Below are 22,588 nucleotides of genomic sequence, written 5' to 3' on the forward strand. Positions count from 1 at the left end.
CCTGAGCCCAGAGAAGCAGTGAAGAAGAGGTTGGACCCAAGATTATGGTTCTTAGAACTGCAAGCCAAAGTACCTGGAAAACAAGGAAGGGTTTTGCCTCTGTGGGGTGTGCTTTAGGATACCACCTGAGTGCAGCTGGCATTATTAGGTGCACATCTGCAGAGCCAGTGCAGGTCAGGATGCTCAAAAGGGCAAAGCAAACCAGGCTGCCTGGGCTGTGTTTCTCAAATCCTGGCCAGGTACTTTCCAGCAGGGGCCACATGAAAGCATCACACTGGGCTACTGCCCACGCAGGGCACTGTGTCAGCCTGGGTTACCTTCACCTGCCAGCCCTTGCTGGGTGGCCACACAGCCCTGTGGAGAAGCCCTGGTCAGGGATTTCAGGTTGGCAAATACTTGTGGAATGAGGTTCAGGCTGAGTCTGTGTTTGAGAAGGCAAAGTACACAACCCCTCAGAGGCAGCAGGGAGTGGAACTTTGATCCTTTCTCTGGGACCACAGGAACCCAAGCCCTTGGCAGCTGAGGTCTCAAAAGAGCATTCAGAGGAAGGGACATCCTGGTGCCCTGCTGTGTCTGAGGGATGTGTGCCATGCATCCAGAGGAAAGCCTCCTCCCTTGCCCTGCATTGTGGCACCAGCACAGCACTGTGGTAGTCAGCTTCACGTCTCACAAACCTACCCTGGCTTGCCTTGGGGACATGGTGAGGGACTTCCAACCCCACAAACCTACCTGTGATGGAAGAGGAACACTTGGTAAATGCTTTCCCCTTGCTGTGATCTGCCTTCCACACAGCCATGCCATGCTTGCAGTGCCTGAGCCCACGGTGCTCAGCACCAGCAGAGCAGGCAGCAGCTGGTGTTTGCTGTCTCATTTCCCTAACGTGTCACACAGTGAGCTGGGGGCTCAGCCCGGGGCTCCTCCAGGAGAAAGTGACCTTTTTGGAGTCAGTTCTGTCCCCCAGGTGGCTGCTGCCTGCCAAATGCATGGGAGCTACTTTTATCCCATCAGTGCAACATGTATCTTCCAACATAATGTTTACTCTCTCTAATTGAGCCAAACACACCTTCTAGACCTCTGCTGTCACCTCAGGATACATTTTAATGGGAGGATTTATGAGGCCAGATGCAATTACAGTTATCAGTGCTCTCGAGTAAGGTAGAAGAAAATTGAGTGTGTGGGATGTGTCTTGCTTCTTATTAGAAGAGAAAGAGATGCCCTTGAAGCACAAGACTTAATGAGAAGTTGAGTAGATCCCATCCTTGGCTGCCTGGTGGCACAAGAGCCCTCACTTATGGTATCCCCCAGGCATGTCAGCAGAGCACTGACAGAATCCAGTCTCTGGTGCAGTGCTGTGTGGCACCTCTCTCATTAGCACTCCTCACCTAAGTGGATCTTCCAGTAGTCTTTTGAAGGGACTCAGGAGCACTCACTCGCTCCAATGATGACTGCTGGCTGGAGCCCAGCTTGCTCAAATGCCACAGGGCATTTGGACTGGGGAGTCTTGTCAGAAGGCTGTGCTCTTCCTCCTTATCTCCAGCCTGGTGACTGCTTATGCTGGAGGCACTTGGTGTTGATATGAAGCAATGGGTTTTCCCCCCATGAGTACAAATTTTCCTTTTCAGAAGTTGAAATGGGCTTAGTTTCTTCTGTGTATTTAAAGGCACAGCAGTGTCAAATGACACTCAGCAAAAATGAGCCCTTTCATCCTAGGAAGCAAGGAGAACAGACCAACATTCGGCCCCCAAACCCTCCTCAGACATCTCATTCGACAAGCAGAAGCCCTGAGGGGTGCAGTGTGAAGCACTCTGGATAAGCCACTGCCAAGGTTCAGGCAGCAGGTGGGCAGCCAACAGCTCCAGCAGCATCACTGCCTCTGCTCGTTGTGAGCTGCCCAGGGGGCTTGCTGAACGTGGCAGGCTCCTGCTGCCATTGACTTGGTCATGGCAGGAAGGAAAGTTGCCCTACCAGAGCTAAGTGAGCAGCTCAACTGCTGTGAATGTTCACTGGGGCAAAGAAAAAGAGAGAGCTCGCCCTGCTGTCCTCACAACCCTTCTGTGACTTCACTGAGGGGATTTCCTGGCTGGTCTGTTTGTGACTTCTACTGAGGACAGAGGGAATTTCTCAGCAAGCAGGATTTATGCTCAGCACTGGGACCTCTCAACTAGAGGAGCTGGTTCTCAGCAATCATGACTGAAAGCAAAACAAGACTCAGTGGCTTTGGGCACTGACTGAGGGCAGCCAGTTTCAAAGGGCACTGAGCTGACAGCTCGCTGGGTTACCTCAGCCTTAGCCACTCCTCACTGAGACAGCTTCAACTTACACATTTCAGAAAGCCTTCTGAGGACAACATGGAGGCAGAAACAAGTGTGCACATTTGTCCAGGGGCCCCTCAGAGGGAGCTCTTTGCTCTCTTCTCCCAGGCAACCAGCACCAGAACAAGAGGACACAGTCTCAAGCTGTGCCAGGGAAGGTTCAGGCTGGAGGTTAGGAGGAAGTTCTTCACAGAGAGATTGGTCATTGGGATGTGCTGCCCAGGGAGGTGGTGGAGTCACCATCCCTGGAGGTGTTTAGGAAGAGCCTGGATGAGGCACCTGGTGCCATGGTTTAGTTGATTAGATGGTGTTGGGTGGGAGGTTGGACTCAGTGATCTCAAAGGTCTCTTCCAACCTGGTTCATTCTGTTTCTGTATTGAGGATGGGGATTCACTCTCAGTGTCCCTGTCTCAGGGATTCTTTCTCTACAGAAGTGTGACTGAGATTTCCAAGCCAGCTGGAACTCCCCCACCTCCCCCCAGCATTTTCCACCATGAAACATAAGCCCCATGGAGGAGATGCAGGCTTGTCCTGTCTGTTCTTTATGACATTTGCCTTGGGATTCACAAGAAGGGATTCTCCCTTCCACCCTGCCCCTCTTCCTGAGGGCTTCCTCTTCAGAGCTGATTGAGAAGTGAAGGTCTTCTCCAGATCTGCTTCATTGCTTCTGTCCTCCTTTCCTTCCTTGCTTCTGAAGAGCAGCAGAGAGGGGGAGGCAATGGTCTGTGAGTGAGGCACAGCAGCAGAGACTTATGGAATGAGGAGAGCAGACTCCAGGAGCCTCCAGGGCCAAGCAGTGCAATTGGCATCACATCCTCTGCCCAAACAGCTCCTGCTCCACCACCACCACTCCTGCACCCAGCCCAGAGCTGGGGGCAAGACCCTCACCAGCCAAGACACCACCCAGAGGAGCTCAGCCCCATGAGCAGCCCCAGCCAGCACCCGTGGAGGGGATTGGAGGAGTCAGCAATGTTGGCCCTAACAACCGGGGGGCCAGCAGGCCCCCCGGCCTTTTGTCACCACCACCATCACCCAGTGCACACCATGGGGAGGCCATGGGCACTCACCAGAGATGAGAGGAGGATCCTCAGCCCAGATGGGCTCAGCTTGGGGCTGCTGCCCTTCCTGGGGGCATTAAATAGGGGAGAGGGTGGGGAGGGCCAAGTGGCCACACCTGGGGTGGGAGGAGACTCCAGCAGAGCCCAGGTGCCGTGGGTTTGAGGAGATAAAGGAGGAAATGGGGCAGGTGAGAGACTTTTAGGGTGTCAGGAAATGATAGGACCAGGGGGAATGGGAAAAAAAAAAAAGAAAAAACCCCTGGGTGGGTATAAAACCAAGTGTGTAGATTGAGATTGGATGTGAGGAAGAAGCTCTTCCCCATGAGGGTGGTGAGAGCCTGGCACAGGTTGCCCAGGGAGGTGGTGGAAGCCTCATCCCTGGGAGTTTTAAGGCCAGGCTGGATGTGGCTCCGAGCAACCTGATCTAGTATGAGGTGTCCCTGCCCATGGCAGGGGGCTTGGAACTCAGTGATCCTTGAGGTCCCTTCCAACCCTGACAGTTCTATGAGCCTATGGTTCTAAAACAATTTTGCAGTTCAGGCTGGAGGTGAGGAAGAAATTCTCCCCAGCAAGAGAGATTGGCCGTGGGAATGTGCTGCCCAGGGAGGTGGTGGAGTCCCCATCCCTGGAGGTGTTTAGGAAGAGCCTGGATGAGGCACTTGGTGCCATGGTTTAGCTGATCAGATGGTGCTGGGTGATAGGTTGGACTGGATGAGCTCAAAGGTCTTTTCCAACCTGGTTAATTCTATTCTATGCTATTTTGTTCTGTTCTGTTCTGTTCTATATTTCCCCTTGTCCCATCCATTGCGCCTTGTGAGAGGAGACCAGTACCCCCCTGCCTACAACCTCCTTTCAAGGAGTTGTATAGAGCTCCCCTCAGCCTCCTGTTCCTTAAACAGCTTCATCTCCTTCAGATGCTCCTCACAAGCCTTATTCTCAAGACCCTTCACCAGCTCTGTTGCCCTTCATGTGCAGGATGATGCTGATGCAGTGGCTCTGGCTCTGGCCAGGGCATCCTTCAAGACTCTTTGGGGTTTCCTCCGTGCCGAGGAGCAGATCATTTCCCCGAGAGCTGCAAGCGACCCCAGCTATGTTTATCTGTTTGTTGGCTGCTGTGTACAGAACACAGCTCTCGAGGCAGGCTGTAATTAAGAACATGCTATACAAACAAAACCCAAATGGAGGCAAGGCTGATTGCCTGCCTCCTGCTTCCTGCATCGCAAATCAGGCTGAGGGCTGCGGCGTGGCGCGCTCGGTCTCGCTCTCCCCGGAGGAAATGTGACTCACTGTTCCCTGCCAGTGGAGCTTCGAGGCTGGAAGGCTTCTTCCTCCTCATTTTGCTGGGTCAGACTGTGATGTTTCTGCAGGTTATATTGGCTGCATTTAATTATTCATTTTATTTCATTTGTTTTGGCAGTGCCAGAAGTCAATCAATCAGTTTAAGGAAATAAGTCTGAGAGCATGCCCTGAGCTTTCTTAAAGATGAAGACACAGGGTGGAGATGAGGTTATAGCCTTGGTGTGGTCTTCTGTGATGAGCAGCACACTGCTGCTTGCAGAAGCAAGGGGAATCTGCACCCAGAAGGCTGCCCATGGTTGATTTTCTTCCCTGACCTTAAAATCTTCAACTTTTCAAGGCCTGTGTGCACTGAAACATCTCTCTGCTCTCTCCCCACCTACAAGAGTTGTCTCTACCACAGCAGAGAGAGAGATTGCACCCTACCCATCTCCACCAGGAGCATCAGTCAATCTGTCACTGCCAGGCCCTCCTGCTGCCAGGAGCTGTCAGTCCAGGCAGGGCTCCTGACTTCCTCCCTTCCTTCATTTGTTTGCCTTTCAGAAGGATGAAACTCCTGCTGGCCTTGCAGGGAGGGGGTAAATTGCTTAGCTGGCAATGATGAGACACATCAGCATCCTGGAATCTTTCAGAGCTTGGCTCCAGACAGCCTCAACTCCTGTTTTAGTGGCAGGTTCTCAGAAAACTAACCCCAAGTGCCATTCCCTGTGGAAGGTGCCAGATCTCTTGCAGTATCACATCACTCCAACAGGTAGAAGGGAAGAGCCACCTGGTCTTTTGGAGGACAGGGATGGACTAGCACAAGGTCTGCATGGAAATTGTTTGCTCTGCCTGGGAGCATTGCTAAGCACCACTTTGGGCTGCTACAGGTGAAGCTCTCCTCTCAGACCTCCTTCCCAGTCCCATCACCCCAGTCACTGGTCCCTCACCTGGCACTGGGAATAAGGACTATGGACATTTGCAGTGCAGCCCAGTGCCCTGGCCCTTGCCTGCCTCCCCTGCAGTGCTCAGGCAGGTCAGGGCCACTCACAGTCCTGAATTAACGTTTTAAGGAGACTCTGACAGCAGCCCAGGACAAAGGTTAATGCTTCAGCTGTGGAAGAGGAGCAGAGTTGACATGTATTAAAATCTGCCATCAGGAGGGAAAACTAAGGGAACTTTTCCAAATGAAAAGAAAGGGAGGACAATAGCAGGGTGCAGCTGGGATGAAGGCTGGGGGGGTATGGGGCTTGTTAGTTTAGGAAGTGGCTGAGGTGAGTGAGGCTTGGTCTCTTCTCCCAGGCAACCAGCACCAGAACAAGAGGACACAGCCTCAAGCTGCACCAGGGGAGGTTTAGGCTGGGTGTTAGGAAGAAGTTCTTCCCAGCAAGAGAGATTGGCCGTTGGGAAGTGCTGCCCAGGGAGGTGGTGGAGTCATCATCCCTGGAGGTGTTTAAATAAGAGTGGCTGAGGCACTTGGTGCCATGGTTTAGTTGATTAGATGGTGCTGGGTGATAGGTTGGACTGGATCTCCAAGGTCTTTTCCAACCTGGTTAATTCTGGTTCTGGTTAATTCTGTGCCAGAGCCAGAGATTTTGGATGTGATGTGTGTTCTGTAACTGGAATGCAGAATAAACACTGGTAGAAGGCTGCCATCAAAGTGAGGGGTACCTGACACAGTATTGCCAGCTGCCCTTTGCTGCAGGGGAGGACAGGAGAGGAGCAGAGTGTTATGGGAGAGAAAACGTCCAGCAAGTGGTAGAGTGACAGCACAGGGTATGTGGCACAGCCACAGCTCAGCCCACAAGTGTACCTGTGAAGGGTGTCCCAGCCCCATGCAGAGTAGCAAGAGGGAGGGAACGTGGTGCCAGTGACTGTGAGAATCATGGAGAGCAAAGACAAAGCCACATTTTCAGTGCTGTGTTTGAAACACCACTCAGGGCTCCTCCCTGTGAGCCAATGCAGTTGTGCTGACTGAGAATAAAACCTGACCATTTACTGCAGACTTACTGCTGGTTGTGAATGGAGTCTGGAACACCATAGCTTATGATGGGAGATAAAGACCAGCTTGCTGTGGGGGAAAGGAATTGCCCAGTGCTCTGCCTTCCCAAAGGGCTGAAATTAATTCCTTTTGCTTTTATGTGTGGTGTAATTGATCCTGGAGTTGGTGTAGAGCTTATTGCTCCCTTGGGATACCTTGTGGCTTGTGTCTATAGCCTGGTTTTATGACCAGATTTAGTAGGATCACTCTGGAGCCCTGGTTAAAGACATTTCATCACAATCATGTGTAAATGGCACTGCTTTCTCAGCAGTGATTTACCCCCTGGCAGGCAGGGGGGAGGAGAGGCAGCTGACTGTTGTCATGCTTAAGGCAAAATTGTTTCCAAATTCAAAACCAGGCAAATGGCTTCCATGGTGTAGCAGCTTCACTCTCTTCCTTCCTTGCTCTTCAGCTGTGGCCACTGCCATTCTGCCTGTAGTGGCTCTGACTCCTCTGCATCAGACTCTCTTTTTGACCTCTCAGTCTGGCCACATCCTTTCCAGTCCCACTTCTTGTTGTTCAAAGAACCATAGAATGGGTTGGGTTGGGTTGGAAGGGACCTCCAAAGCTCTTCCACTCCAACCTCCTCTGCACTCAGCAGGGGCCTCCTCCACTAGATCAGGTTGCCCAGAGCCCTCTTGAGCCTCACCTTGAATATCTCCAGGGATGAGGTCTCAGCCACCTCCTGCTGTTGGTTTATTTCCCTCTTTTTTCCCCCCCTGTCTTTTAACCTTTTTATTTTAGAATCATAGAATCATTAAGGTTGGAAAATACCTCCAAGTTCATCAAGTCCAGCTGTCACCCCCACCCCACCATGGCCACTGAACCACATCCTCAAGTGCCATGGCCACACAGTTCTTTAATGCCTCCAGGGCTGGTGCCTGCAGCAGCTCCTGCCCTGGGCAGGGCATTCTCATGCCTGACCACTCCTGCAATAATTTCAACCCTTTCTGCTTTCAAGCAGGGCTGTTAATCAAATCAGAATGCCTCCCCACAACTTCTTCCATCACTCCTTAATTTCAAACTTGTGCTCTAAATGCTTAGGACCTGAGTTGTTTGCACTCCCAAAGCAGAATGGGAATGAAATCAAACTCTGGGCTGGCTGTGCACTCTGTGCTCATTATACTAATGCCACTAATTAGAGCTTTTCCATCACTCCTCCTGTTTAAAGAGTAATGCCTTCTGTCCTGGAAACCACACATAAGGAGGTCAAACTGGGTTGCTTCTCTCCTTTCCCAGATAATCTGTGCCTCTCTCCTCTGGATGAGGAGAAGGTGAGTGAGTAGAAGTGGAAAGCCTTGTGTGAGAAGTTTCAAACAGCAAAGTGCCTGCAGAGAGGTCCTTAATAGGGACACAAAATCCAAGCAACAGCTAATGCACCTGAGAGGAGCAGATGGAGCAAGCAAGGGGACACTGTGACTTTATAGATTCAATCAGAAATCATCTTTCCTTATCAGCTCAGGAAATAGGATTTGCCACATCCCTGGGTGACGGGTGATGGTTTGTCCTGTGCCAAGGTGTCACGTTTATGCCGCTGTTAGCATTTGGCCTGGGGAACGTGGTGTCAAACCCAGTAAGTGACTCTTTGCTCTGGTTTGTTGGTTTGTTTTAGGGTAGAGGAAAGTTTCAAGACCTTATTCTGGTCGATATTTGGCTTGTCTGAAGTGATATCTGTGGTGCTGAAGTACGACCATAAATTCATCGAGAATATTGGCTACGTACTCTATGGAGTATACAACGTGACTATGGTGGTGGTGCTGCTTAACATGCTAATAGCCATGATCAACAACTCCTATCAGGAAATTGAGGTAAGAGAAGAGATTAGATTACAGACTCAGTGTGCTTCATCAGCACTGATAATGAAACTGTTCAAACAAACAAACAAGGAAGGAAGGAAGCCCAAGTTTGTTCCTTAGGCAAGACCGCGGCGCGGGGAAACACAGAACCTGAGGAGTCAGGGATGGGTCTGAGCTCCCCAAATTAGGACTGAGTTAATAATTAGCAGTGAGTCACTTCTAGAACAACCTCAGCTTCCTGGTTTTTAATGACCATCTGAGTGGAAACCCAATTTCCTTTCCATGTACCTAATGAGAGCAGGCTGTGATATTTCTTACACCCTGCGTGGGTTATGATAATTCATCCCCGAGCGTTCCCCTGGCTGCTTTGTTTGCTCATGGTGGAGCAAGTGATGTTTCACCTGGCTTTCTGCCCAAGCCCATCTAGGCCTGGAGCTCATATATTGTGTATTTAACAAAAGGCTCTTTTCCCAAGATCAGGCATAAAGGTCTTCAAAACATAGCTGCATGGGTGACCACAAACCCCAGCTCTTAAATGAGCTGGAATCATAGAATGGAATCACAGAATCATGAAGGCTGGAAAGGACCTGCCTGGAGAAAGAGGGCTGAGAGGGGACCTTGCTCATGTTTATCAGTGTCTGATGGGTGGGTGTCCAGAAGGAGCCAGCCCCTTTTCAGTGGTGCCCTGTGACAGAATGACAAACTGGAAGTTGCACCTTAACAGGAGGGAAGACTTTACTGTGAGGGTGATGGAGCACTGGAACAGGCTGCCCAGAGAGATTGTGGAGTTTCCTTCTCTGGAGGTATTCAAAACCCACATGGATGTGTTCCTGTGTGGCCTGCTTTGCTGGACTGGATGCTCTCCAGAGGTCTCTTCTAAGATGCTCAAGCCCAACTGTCAGCCCAACAGCAGCATGCCCACTCAACCATGTCATCAAGTTCCATCTCTACAGGCTGTCTGAACACCTCCAGGGATGGTGACTCCACCACTTCCCTGGGCAGCCTGTTCCAATGCTTGGCCACTCTTGCAGGATGAGCACAGCCCTGAAGCAGCATGAATAGATCTCTGCAGCAAGGCCCCTGCAGGTTTTACCCAGCACTGCTCAGTCCCATTGCTATCAGCAGGCTGGGTTTGCTAAATGCTCTGCACATAAACAGCTCCCTGCTAATGGCAATAAGGCCCTAATGTAAATAAGGCCTCCCCCACTCCCCCCAAAAAGAATGTATTTGGCTAATGTTCACACTGAGTCACTTCTCTTTTCTGGTGTGTGAAATGTCAAGTTTCTGTAGCTGGGTTGCTATTAATTATTTGGTCTAATTTGCCTTCAGAAGCTGACACTGCAAAAGGCCAGAGCAGAAAACACTTTCTCACTGTAATGTCAGAGCCATCCATGTGCTGCAGGGCAAACATAGCTCCAGCCAGTAGGTGCTACAACCAAGTCTAAATGTCAGAGAGACCTTACATGTGCTCTCTGCTCCAGAAGCTCTGCTGCATGCAGAGGGCAGAGTCACATCTCCAAAGGATTCTGATGGCTTTGGAGCTTCCTGACTCCTCCTGAAACAAGGCTTCCTCCTGAAGGAGTCTCAGCCTCTTGCTGCAGTTTGTAGTTTAGTGGAGCAGGTAGAGATGTTTGCAAGTTTCTTAATCAAACCCTCTCAAAACACCTCAGCTGGTGGCCTGCATGAAGTAGTCTGAACTTTGTGCTGCCCATTTTCCTGGGAAAATGCTCTGCCATCCCTCTTGGTTGAGAGGAAACTTTCCAGACTTCATTAGAGACTGCTTGGAGCTCTAAGCAAACCAAGCAAGTGTGAGCTGCTTGGCCCAGACCCTCCTGCTTCAGGGCTGGGGAAAACTCTTAGCTGGTCCCTATCAGCCCTCAGCAGCCAGGATGTTAGACAGAGTCATCCTGACTGACTGCAGAGGAAGTCTCCCTTCTGCTCATCTGCTATCTGGCAACAGCAATTTCAATAAGGACAGAGGACTGCTTGGGCATGAGATTCCATTGTGGTTGGTGGGGACTTGTTCTGCTGTTAGCTGGAGTGACAGGACCATATTCTCATGCTTTCCACTGAGCACCTCAGAGAATCATAGAATGGTCTGGGTTGGAAGGGACCTCCAAAGGCCATCTAGTCCAACCCCCTCTGCAGGAAGCAGGGGCATCCTCAACTGGATCAGGTTGCCCAGAGCCCAGCTCCTGGTTTTCTTCTGTTGGTGCCTCAAGTATTAGTGCTTCCTGCCCACCTTGCATTTATGGAAAGAAGCAATCTTTTAGCCAGCCAGGAACTAGAACTGCTTCCATCAGTAGCTTCTTAACTGCTTCACAGAAAAGGATGAAAATGGCTCACAAGAGATTTCTACTCTAATTCAGCTTCAGGTTTTTGGGAGGTGCAAGCCCAAACAATGAGAAGACCAAATGGCAAAGTGAATGCTGCTCCATTGGTGGAAACATATTGCTGTAACCGTGACAGGGTTAATCTTAGTTGTGTAATGCCAGTTTTTGACTGGCCTTCAGAGGTATGGGTAATCAGAGGTGATTAATTCCAGCAGAACACAGATGAACATAAATACAGGGTGTCAGCAGCCCCGTGCTTCTATTGATGCGGCTGGCTTCCATATAAGCCATGATGAAAGCAGCTCTAGAGCAGCTGTATCTCATCCTTTCTTTTGTCTGATAAATGATCCTGATGCATGGCCTTCACCATCCTCCTGTAAAAATGCCAAGCAGATCCACAGAGCATCTGCTAACCTTGCCCTTGTACTTGGAAGTGATCCCAGCCCACCTTGGCAGGTGATGAAGGAGGTTCACAGGCACCGGGTGCTGGGCTTTTTCTCCACCTTCACCCACTCAGCTGAGCACTAAGAGCATTAAAGTGTATTAATCTAGGCATAATGATGGTGAAGACCACCAGGACCCACGAGGAAATTAGCTAATGACAGAAGAACTCAGCAACCTAATCCCTTCTATGGAAGCTTCCTGGCCAGAGCAATGGTAAGAGTTAGCTGGCACTCAGTACTGCAGCCCATCAGAGCCAGGCTCTGCTGGGGCCCTGCACACAAGGGCTTCTTCTGCTCTCCATGGCTCTGCACGTGTCCTGGCATGTTCCTTTATCAGCACAGCACAACCACCAGACTGCTACTGAAAGACCACCTCTCTGATATCCAGGGAAGCAGGAATGCTCTGGTGTTTGGAGGACTGTAACTCTCTGACTGCTTTGTTCAAGTCTTCCTTCTGCTGGGGTGGCCCAGAGAAGCCTACACAGACATGCTGTGTGCAGGGGGCTCGGCTTGACAAGCAGACATCTGGGCTTAGCTAAATCCTACCTGTATGTCTGGGGGGGAAGTTTCACAGCTAAATTCCTCCCTATTAAGTGATCATGCATTTGGGTGTTGTTTTCTCTTCTCTCTTCCCTTCCCAAGGAGGATGCAGATGTGGAGTGGAAGTTTGCTCGTGCCAAGCTCTGGCTGTCCTACTTTGACGAAGGAAGGACGTTACCTGCTCCTTTTAACCTAGTGCCAAGCCCTAAATCATTTTATTATCTCATACTGAGAATAAAAATGTGCCTCATAAAACTCTGCAAATCTAAGGCCAAAAACTGTGAGAATGATCTTGAGATGGGAATGCTGAACGCCAAGCAACGGGTAGGTCCTGTCTACACTTCTCACCTTCTGGGCAGAAAGGAGTCACACGTTGTGGAGGGGGCTGGGTGGTGCACAGGTAGATCAGGGACAGCACAGCCTCTCACTCAGCCTCATCACTGCATGTTGCTTGTATTGCATTGCACCTAGAGAGTAGTCCCAGGCTTGTGACCTCTTCATACTTTGGTAGGGGAGTTTCCAAGGGCAAACAAACAAGATCAAAGACGGAGGGCAGAAGAGGAGGAACAAATAAGAGCCCAGCTTGCCTGACTCCTCAACTACCCAGGAGGCCTTTAGACCTTTTGGAAACATCCACCTTCCCTTCAGTGGTTTCCAAACTGATTTGAGTGTCAGTACATTTACATTCCAGGTCTGGGAAGCGGTTCCCAGGTAGTGCTTCCTAACACCTCCTAAGGCCAGCATCAGCAATCTCTTTGCTTACATCTGCCTAGTCATATGCAGCCACCCATGGGTAGATCCTGCCTCAGCTGCTGCCCCTTTGAAGTGGTCATTTGAAGTAGAAATTCCCCTTGGAACTACTGGCTCCCCAGCAGTGTGCCTTCCTCAGTGCTAGTGGGTGTCCACATGACAAAGCAAGAGGGATATGAGAACATGGCTGGTGACAAACAGGCCCTTCCCAAGAGAATTAGATTTGCTCCCCGCCTGGGGAAGTGCCAGAGAACTTGCTGGTGCCCATGGAAATCATTGTTCTCAATGCAGTGCAGGATGTCACTGGGAGGAAGTGTTCCTAGCACATAAGTTCATCATAAACACAACCCCACCCACAGGCCCTGTCCACCTCCCTGCAGCAGAGAAGAGACACCCCAGATATTCCCAGGAATCCAGCAGCTCAGCTGCTGTCAGCAAATCCACTGATTTCAAAGCCATGAGGAGGCAGCTTTGGTTGAAAGTGTCCTGACCTTTAATTCTCTCAGCTCAAGCTGGGTTTGAAACAAGTGAAGAGCACTGGGAACTCATTTCTGGGCAAGAAGAAAATGTGTTGTGTCTGATTTCACACAGGCACTGCAAGTGAGAGCACAGTGTGGCTCCTTGGCAGGCTGGCCAGCCTTTCTAGGGCACATTGCTGTTCCCTCAGCCTGCTTTCAGACCCATCCATCCAGGCTGTGAAACCCCAGCTGGGTGGCACTGCACAAGAGAGGGAAGGACTGGCTGACTTTGGGAGTCTCCAACTGGGACGTGGGCAGCCAACCCCCAGTTTAAGCTTGGAAAAGGGAGAGAGGCAATAAGAGAGACCAAGGAGAAGGAAAGGAAGAAGGGAGGAGGCTTTGCAGAGTTTGCCTTTGTAATGTGCAATCTTTTGAGGGGCTTTGCCTTTCTTGGTCTGCATCTCTTGGCTCTCAAGGAGCAAACACATGAGCAACACAACACGTGGTGAACCATCCAGCTCCAGCAAAGCCCATGGTCTTGAAGGAGATGATGTTCCCATGAACTCAAGGGTGCTGCTCAAGTCTGGTGTCCATTCAGTCTGTGCCAAAGCCTAAACTGAAGGGAAAATTGTATCCATGAGGTCTGTTCCATGCCATGAGGTACTTTTAACTCCTCAACACAGTGAGCATTGCCCAGCTGGATGAGCATCTGGGGGCATTCTGCTCTATGGATTCATTTCAGCTACTGCTGACTGCTGCAAGACCTCCCTCCAGCAGTGGGATCTTGAAAGAAAGGTTTGTTCCTCATCTCAAATAATGATTAAACCCAACAGCATCCTTAAGCTGTTGTTTGAATCTAACCACGTGAAGCTTGCTTGTTTGGAATTTAATTTCTGCTTCAAAGCAGAAAGCACAGGAAGAGAATTCCCCCCAAAAGACAACTTCCCCCCAAGCCACACCAGTGCCAGTGCCTGCCTTGCCCTTTCCCATGGACCTCATGCAAAAGAATCACAGTGCCCATGGCTTTGACATAAAGAGTTGAAGAGTCTCGGTCATGTCCTGCTTGCCTGCTGGTGTTGCTCACAGATCATCTTCCAAATAGTCTCTGTAAGGCCATGGGACACCCAAGGAGTGGGAAACGAAAGGAATAACTTCATTAGCACTTTAGGTTTTTATTTCAATGATTGTCAGCATCCTGGTTTGAAAGAAAAATGCAAATCCTCAGGATTTCTGCTCCAGGCAGGGCAGCAAAACCTTTAACCAGGGCTTCCCCTGCACATAGATTGCACATAGGGTCAGGGACCTGTGCTGCATCTGGTCTCCTTTGGGTCTGTGACATCAATTCATGCCTTTGAACCTAGCCCTTGAACCAAAGTGTTCAGGGGTTGATAACCAACAAAATGTTGCAAATTTTGTGTGCAGGCTCCAGGAAAGTCTCCTTGGAACCTTTTGGAGTAGATAAATCAGTAGCTGATTAAAAAAAAACCCAACAACAGAACAAAACACAAACCACCCCACTGCTTTAGCTGAAAAAAACCAACCCCACCTCACCTTTGTGTTGAGCTAAAAGAGCAGCAAAGAGTTTCAAAAGGCCTGAGGAGAACCAATGCTGTGTCGGGATGTGATTGGGTGGCACATTGATTTGCTGTCTTCAAACATCAGAATTGCTTTTCCTTCCTTTTCAAAACTGTCTTCCAAAGGCCTAACCACAAACATGCTTCAGATTTTGAGCTGTCTCCTGAAGGAACAAGCACAACTCTAGTTGCCACATCCAGCTGGCGGCCAGGCACCAGTGGCGTCCCCCAGGGATCAGTGCTGGGCCCCATCCTCTTTAACATCTTCATCGATGATCTGGATGAGGGGATTGAGTCAGGCATCAGCAAATTTGCAGATGACACCAAGTTAGGAGCAGATGTTAGTCAGAGGGCAGAAGGGCTCTGCAGAGAGACCTCGACCGACTGGACAGATGGGCAGAGGCCAACAGGATGGCATTCAACAAGTCCAAGTGCCAGGGGCTGCACTTTGGGCACAACAACCCCATGCAGAGCTACAGGCTGGGGTCAGAGTGGCTGGAGAGCTCCCAGACAGAGAGGGACCTGGGGGTGCTGATTGACAGCTGCCTAAACATGAGCCAGCAGTGTGCCCAGGTGGCCAGGAGGGCCAATGGCATCCTGGCCTGCATCAGGAATAGTGTGGCCAGCAGGAGCAGGGAGGTCATTGTGCCCCTGTACTCTGCACTGGTTAGGCCACACCTCGAGTACTGTGTCCAGTTCTGGGCTCCTCAGTTTAGGAAGGACATTGAGAGACTTGAAGGTGTCCAGAGAAGGGCAACAAAGCTGGGGAGAGGCCTTGAGCACAGCCCTGTGAGGAGAGGCTGAAGGAGCTGGGGTTGCTTAGCCTGGAGAAGAGGAGGCTCAGGGGTGACCTCATTGCCCTCTACAACTACCTGAAGGGTGATTGTAGCCAGGAAGGGGTTGGTCTCTTCTCCCAGGCAACCAGCAGCAGAACAAGAGGACACAGTCTCAAGCTATGCCAGGGGAAGTTTAAGCTGGAGGTGAGGAGAAAGTTCTTCACCGAGCGAGTCGTTCGTCATTGGAATGTGCTGCCCAGGGAGGTGGTGGAGTCCCCATCCCTGGAGGTGTTCAAGAGGGGATTGGATGTGGCACTTGGTGCCATGGTCTAGTCATGGGTCTGTGGTGACAGGTTGGACTCAATGATCCTTGAGGTCTCTTCCAACCTTGGTGATACTGTGAGACTGTGATACTTTGTGCCACCCTCTTGTCCAAGCCCATTTTCGTCTAGACAGCTGAGCATCCAATTTAGTCTTTCTTCCTCTTTTTTTTTTCCCCCATTAATTTTTTGGGTTTGAGCCTTTTCTGCCTTCCAAAAGTTTACCTCTTTAGCCCTGGCTCTGTTACCTTTTGTTCTACTCCTCCTCTGGACCTTTTCCTGCTGTTTTGACGAAGCTCTGTTGAGTTGGGGCTGTTGGTGTGAGCAGCAGTCATTGATTTAATGCTGTCCTGATGCTTTGTGATTTCAGAAAGTCCGTTTTCACTCTAGCACTGGAAATGCAGACCATTTCTCTGGGAAGAATGCTTACACCAAGCCCACCAGATACCAGGTAATCCCAGCATGAAGGCCAGGGGAGGCAGGTGGTGAACCTGCAAGGGTCATGTTTGCTTTCTCCCAGCTGCTGCCAGGCTGTGGCTTGGCAGCAGTGCAGGACTGGGCTGGGGCACCTCAGAGACAAGCCCTGTGCCCCCCGGGAGCACACATGCTGTCAGTGTCTGTCATGCTACCTTCATGCAGGAAATAATGCCACGGGAGAAACACCATTCAGGCTTTAATCCTCCAGTCTTGCATTGACAGTATTTCATTTGTCATGCCATGGACTCATCTCTCCAGCCTCTGCATCAACATCTGCATGCACTCGCTCTGCCAGTGACTGTCCTACCAAGCTAAACCTGCAATGTGCTATGGTTCAAAAATGCCTGGGGGGTAGTGGTGGTGCAGGGTACCCCAGCCATGGCAGGAGCCAACTCCACTCTCTGTCCCCCAGCCATGGCAGGAGCCAACTCCACTCTCTGTCCCCCAGCCATGGCAGGAGCCAACTCCACTCTCTGTCCCCCAGCCATGGCAGGAGCCAACTCCACTCTCTGTCCCCCAGCCATGGCAGGAGCCAACTCCACTCTCTGTCCCCCAGCCATGGCAGGAGCCAACTCCACTCTCTGTCCCCCAGCCATGGCAGGACCCAACTCCACTCTCTGTCCCCCAGCCATGGCAGGACCCAACTCCACTCTCTGTCCCCCAGCCATGGCAGGGCCCAACTCCACTCTCTGTCCCCCAGCCATGGCAGGAGCCAACTCAACTCTCTGTCCCAGCTGGGGTGTTTGTGGCAGCAGATGTTATTTCTTGTGCAAACACAAGCAGCAGAGTAATACAATCAGTAAAATGTGCCCCACAGGGTTTGGTTTCCCTTTAGTTTTTAACATTAAATGAAAAGGAATCTGATGTCAGGGATGTGTCTGAAGGAACCTGCACTAAAGAGGGTTGAGGAAAGTAAGAGTTGGTAGGTTTTAAGGCCAGGCTGGATGTGGCTCTGGGCAACCTGATGTTGTGTGAGGTGTCCCTGCCCATGGCAGGGGGTTGGAACTGGCTGAGCCTCGAGGTCCCTTCCAACCCTGACAATTCTGTGGCTCTATGACCTTGGATAAATCATGCAATGGCATTTCTGGAAGCAGTGTGTGTCATGCTGGTACAGGATGCAGGCTGTACAGCAGAGCAGCAGTACATCCCTACTGGCTCAAAATGTTGTTCATGCTTTCCTGCCAGGATAGGAGGAGCCTCTAAAACTCTAAGCTGGAAACAGGCTACATTCAGTCTGGCAGCTGGAGTCAGTTGACTTGACACCACCAAAGGCAAAGGCTGTGTCCTGCTCAAAGTGGCCTTTCAGCCTTTCTGGCAGTTTCCCATCCACTCAAACCTGCAGGTAACAGACAGATGTGTCAGCCTCTGCTGGGGCTCCTTCTCTTCCTGGAGCTATTATTTAGAAGTGAGACCACCTAATGCTTGTGGCAAATTAGCCTCTTCTTGCCAGGCTGAAAAAGCCAAGAAAGCTGTGGCAAATGGATAGAAAGAGATAACTCCCCCTTATTCTGCTTTAATAATGCTCCCAGCAGGCTTGTCTTCAAATGATCTTACAATGGGTCCACTGCTGCAGGAAGAAATTGCCCATGTCATATAAAGGGAGTGAAATAGTCATGGTTATCTAAACACAAAGAAGAGCAAACAGTTTGATGATCTGACCAGCAAAGCTTTCTTCTACAGCTGGGAAAACCTTGGAAGCTGCTGCTTCCTGCTGCCCTGGTTTGATAGTGGTGTCCCTGCAGCCTGTGTGCTTGGACCACAGACAGTGCTCTTGAAGGGCAACAAAAATATGCAGCAGCTAAACGTGCAGGAGGAGGAAGAGCTCAACTCACAGCTGCCATCACCTGGGAAGGAAGTAGGCCAGGCCAAATGATAACTTTATCAAACCCTCTTGAGCTGAGAGGGTAAGATGGGGCACTGCTAAAAGGCTGTGCTCAGCTCCCAGCTTTTCCCCCTTTCAGCACTGCAGCCTCTTATGCTATCCACAATGCCTCCTTCATCTGCAAAAGGCAGGAAAGGACTTGCCAGGAAAGAAAGAGATGGAACAGTTTGTACTTTCAAAGGCTCAGAACTCTATTGCTTTAGAGAGAAAATGGCACAGAGATGAGATGTGAGCAAGTTCTTTGACTTACTTCACTCTCGAGCTCTGAGGTGCATTTGAGATCAACAAGTTTCAGATCTGATTCCCCAGTGAGTAGTTGTACCCTCTGATCTCTGCTGATTTGCACCTGATTTTGACCAGGGGCATGAAGGTACAAAGCATTTCTTCCTGTTAGTGCTGCCCCAGGACCTTCCACACTCAAGCCAAGTGACATCTGCAGTGTCACACCAAGAAGAAACCTGTGAACTGAACAGCAGCATCGAGGTCTGTGGCAATGTGGCCTGCAACGGTGTGCACAAGGGAAGGTCAAGAGGACACACCATGAAGAGTGAAAAGAGAAGATCTCATAGTCCCCACGTTAAACACAAAGGTCTGAGGTCTAGCAGGACTCCTCCAAAATCCTATGACTGACCCTGAAACGGAGCCTCAGGTCTCCTGAGTCCAATGTCAGTGCCTTGGCCACGAGTCTGTCCTTTGCCTCTTGCTTTCCTCTGTGCTAGAAGGTATGGAAGGTGTTCAGACAGCTGACAGCAGAGGCAGAGCTTGAAGGCTGTGCCAAAAAAATACATTAAAAAGACTTAACTCAGTACAGAGCTGGGAAAGTGCTCTGAACCTCTTCTCTTAAGACCCTTTCAAACTCCAGGCTCAGTAGCTGAGGGCTGCATGGCAGAAAGATCTCTAGGACCTGAAGGTCTTCAGTTCACTTCTAGAGAAGGGAGGAGCAGCACTTTACAGAAACCAGCTGGGTTTGAACTCTTTCAAGTCCAGCATTCAACACCAGGAAGCTGTCTCCAAGTTGTGTTCAGGATTCTTCTGCCAAGAGGCTTTGTCACTCACTGTAGCTACCAGGAGCAGCAGTGGGCAGCAGGGGAGCACTAAGGCAATATTAAGGCAACAATTAATGACTTTCCTAAAGCTCTTGGGAGAAAAGCCTCAATGGCTGAGCAGCCTCTTGTCTGCTTTTTGTACTGCTTAGTTCCTGTAGACAACTCTGGCTAAAATACATATCTGATCAACCAGGCAGCCTTAAGCCTGTGACTCCTGTCACACCCAGTGCTTGGTAGAGGATGGCATTGAGTGGTGGCCACGTGAGGGACGGCACGCTGTCCTGTTCCCCCAGGTAACAAGGGCATTCACTGGGTGCTGATTCCTTGCTGTAGTCTGAAGTTCCTCTGTTCTGAACAATAAAACCTTTCTTTTTGGATCCAGGATTTCCCTGCTTTCCCCCAACATTCCTTCATTTATGTTTTCTCAGGTGACAACCCTACCTCCCTCTGGATTCTACTACCTTGGCCACCTTCAACACACCGTACGTGCGCTGGGCCTCATCTCTCTTGCTTAATGACTCATCTGCTTAGCCTCTTTGAGACAAGGACAGCCTTACACATCCCATAATCTGTGACTGCATGACTTATCTAAATGACTGGAGCCCTCTTTGATGTTCACATGCCTCTTGCACTGCCATAATCCATATCTGCTACTAATGAAGAAAGGGCAGGTGTACAGAAGTCTTCATTCCCAGCTCCCACTCTGGTGCTTTTCAGTGGTGCTCCAAGCAGAGCCAGCTGATTGCTCTGTCAGGGAGGGAGCTCATGCTGGGGGAGGCTTTTCCCTCAACAGTGACCCTCTGGTCAGTGAAAGACGTTTGTGTGAGTGTTCTTGGATGCTCACTGAGCTCTCGCCTCTTTGCAGAGGGTGCATCTAAATCATTGTCTCTGACAGAGCAATCCTTTCTGTGGTTATCAGAGCTCAGATGGTTTTTTTTCCCTCACTGATGAGTGTCTTTTCTGTAGCAAAGACCTGACACTGCTGAAAGCCTTCAGCTGTAACTCAGTGTGTTGCCCCAGGCTGCCAAATTGCCTTCCTTCTCAATAAGCTTCTGCTGTTCTGGAACAATATCACATTGCAAGCTCATGCCCATCACCGTCCTCAGCTATGTCCATGTGCACTGGTCCTGACTCACAACCATCTCCCATGTTATGAATCTACATGGCTCTGTTTTCCCCTCGTTCATCACCCTTCAAATCTGCCATTTGCCTAAGAAAACTCTCTCCCTGCAGCCAAGTTCTTTACTCCTGCTCAAACTCCCTCCTCTCTCTCCTTCACTAAATTCAATTTCTCTCCTAAAACCCCACTGGCAATGCAAGCAGAGTCCTTCCCCTAACTGTGCCTCAGAGGTGCAGTTGCCCATCCTGCCTGAGCTTGCTAACATCGTTACTCAACCACTTGTTTCTTCCTGCAAAGCATTTTTTATTGCTGCACCAAACAGCAACCTGCCAGAGGAAAGCTCTGGGTCCCATTTCTTAGCTTGCTCTTGGGTGGTTGCTGTGTTCTACATTCATGTGCATCCCCCCAGGCACCCCGCAGAGCCTCAGAGGGGGCTCACCACGGAACGGCTGTCAGTCAGCCTCCATCCTGTCGAGTATAAAGTAAATGGTAAGTGGAATGAAAGTTTCCCTTTGCACCCTCTGAAGCCAGGTTTTAGCCTTAGCAAAAGCAGGTGGTGGAATGGCTGAGAGTGAGTCTGGAATGCAGGCCCAGTGGATGAGGCCACATGAAGGTGGGGGCTTCTCTTCTCTTCTCTTTGCAGAAGATCATGAAGCGCCTGATCAAGCGGTACGTGCTGAAGGCTCAGGTTGACCGAGAGAATGATGAGGTCAACGAAGGCAAGTGGATTCCTGCAACTGGCACACATTAGAGCATATGATCCCACTGCTGCTGCTATGGCCAGGAGGGGGTCTGAGCTTAGATAACATCCTCTGTAGAGAGACACCTTGCACTAGTACAAGCAGTGGTGACCCTGAGCCTCTTTTATGCCCTTGAAGCCCTGGGTCCTTAGTTTTCTTTAGCAGCACACACCTCACAGCACCTTTACCTTGCACTGAGGTGAGCAGTGGTGACCCTGAGCCTCTTTTATGCCTTTGAAGCCCTTGGTCCTTAGTTTTCTTTAGCAGCACACCCCCCACAGCACCTTTACCTTGCACTGAGGTGAGCAGTAGAGAGCTGAGCCACCTTTAGGCTCCTAAAAGTCTAGATCCTTAATTTTCCTTCGCAGAACACATACAGATTCTTTACCTAGCCCTGCTCTGCCCCATAGCTCCACCTCTCCTCCCTTTACAGCACCCTGGGTAGTGCCAACATGCAGCCTGATTTTGATGCCTAAGTACAGCAGTTTCTGGCTGTCATGGCCTCTTCCTGCCCCTAGGATGTTTATTTGAGCTGGATAAGGATTTGCATTGCCATGGTGCATGCAGATGTAGAAGAATCTCCTTCAACAGCCCTATGTAGGTGGAAATCAGCATGTGGGGACAGTGGACTTGAGAACAAAGGTGAGCCTTCCACATGTGCTTGCTGTGGCTGCCAATACCACTGCTGCAAGGAGAACTTACTTCCCATCAGCACAGACATTAAGTGCACAGATGTGGGGACAGCCCCGTGCAGCTCCCCACACAGTCATGACCAAGCACCACTAAATGAGTGCTCTTTTAGCTCTTGAAACCACAGGGGTGGGGGACTTGGTTCAGCATTGCTAACAAGAGTGTTTTCCTCCTTGCAGGGGAACTTAAAGAGATCAAGCAAGATATCTCTAGCCTCCGCTACGAGCTCTTGGAGGAGAAGTCCCAAGCCACCGGCGAGCTGGCGAAGCTGATACAGCAGCTGAGCGACAAGTTTGGGAAGAACTTAAATAAGGACATCTGATGGTGAGCACAGGGAAAGGCAACTGGCTTCCTAAGCATCATTCAATCTCAACCAGCATCTCTGGAGGGCAAAACCCCACGTGGAGGATGGCTGTGGCACACTCAGCTTTTGCTCACTAGCAAGTATTGGTAGGAGCTCTTTGCATTACTCCTCTGCTTGGTGAGTTTCCAGCTAAACCTTTGATGATACAAAAGGGACTTGCTGGTAAAGAGGCGTGCCCTTTGGCACTGGAAGAGATGAACCACAGAGAAGGCATCTCTAGTTAAAGGCAAAAAAGCCAAAGGGGCAGATCTTCAGCCAGCTGCCTCTAGTGAAGGCAACAGGACTGTGCTCATTGGCACCCACTCTGTACTGACCAGGCTGGGGTGAAGTCTGGAGAAGAGATGTGCCAAGCATATTCCTTGCAAGGATTTCACAGTTCCTGTCCTTGGGTGTGTACCACTCTCCTCCTCTGTTCACACCCACCTCTGGGAAGGGAAGTCTGAACAGCACTGTGGTTAATGAAGAGCCAGGGAGGGATTAGCTGCTGAAATGACCGAGACAGCGTGTGGCCTGCGGGGTAGAGGTCATCTGCTTCTGAGACTGGACAACAGCACTGCAAAAATGACTCAAGCTTGTTGGGCAAAGCATCCTTT

At 50.4% G+C, this 22,588-nt stretch overlaps 1 protein-coding gene across 1 annotated transcript in view; it reads left to right on the forward strand.

Annotated features, from left to right (window-relative positions):
* TRPC7 (transient receptor potential cation channel subfamily C member 7) overlaps positions 1-22,061 on the forward strand; it is a 250,690-nt gene extending 228,629 nt beyond the window's left edge. The window contains exons 8-13 of the mRNA XM_068148605.1: positions 8,299-8,494; positions 11,901-12,122; positions 16,047-16,127; positions 19,510-19,563; positions 20,845-20,920; positions 21,811-22,061. Of these exons, the coding sequence (XP_068004706.1) occupies positions 8,299-8,494; positions 11,901-12,122; positions 16,047-16,127; positions 19,510-19,563; positions 20,845-20,920; positions 21,811-21,953 (772 nt within the window). The 3' untranslated portion in view covers positions 21,954-22,061. The remainder of the gene's footprint in view (positions 1-8,298; positions 8,495-11,900; positions 12,123-16,046; positions 16,128-19,509; positions 19,564-20,844; positions 20,921-21,810) is intronic.
* Positions 22,062-22,588: the final 527 nt, after the last annotated feature.

Source organism: Melanerpes formicivorus, unplaced genomic scaffold, assembly GCF_026170545.1.
Source record: "Melanerpes formicivorus ecotype bairdi unplaced genomic scaffold, bMelFor1.0.p_v2 SCAF_2, whole genome shotgun sequence".
Classification (NCBI taxonomy): domain Eukaryota; kingdom Metazoa; phylum Chordata; class Aves; order Piciformes; family Picidae; genus Melanerpes; species Melanerpes formicivorus.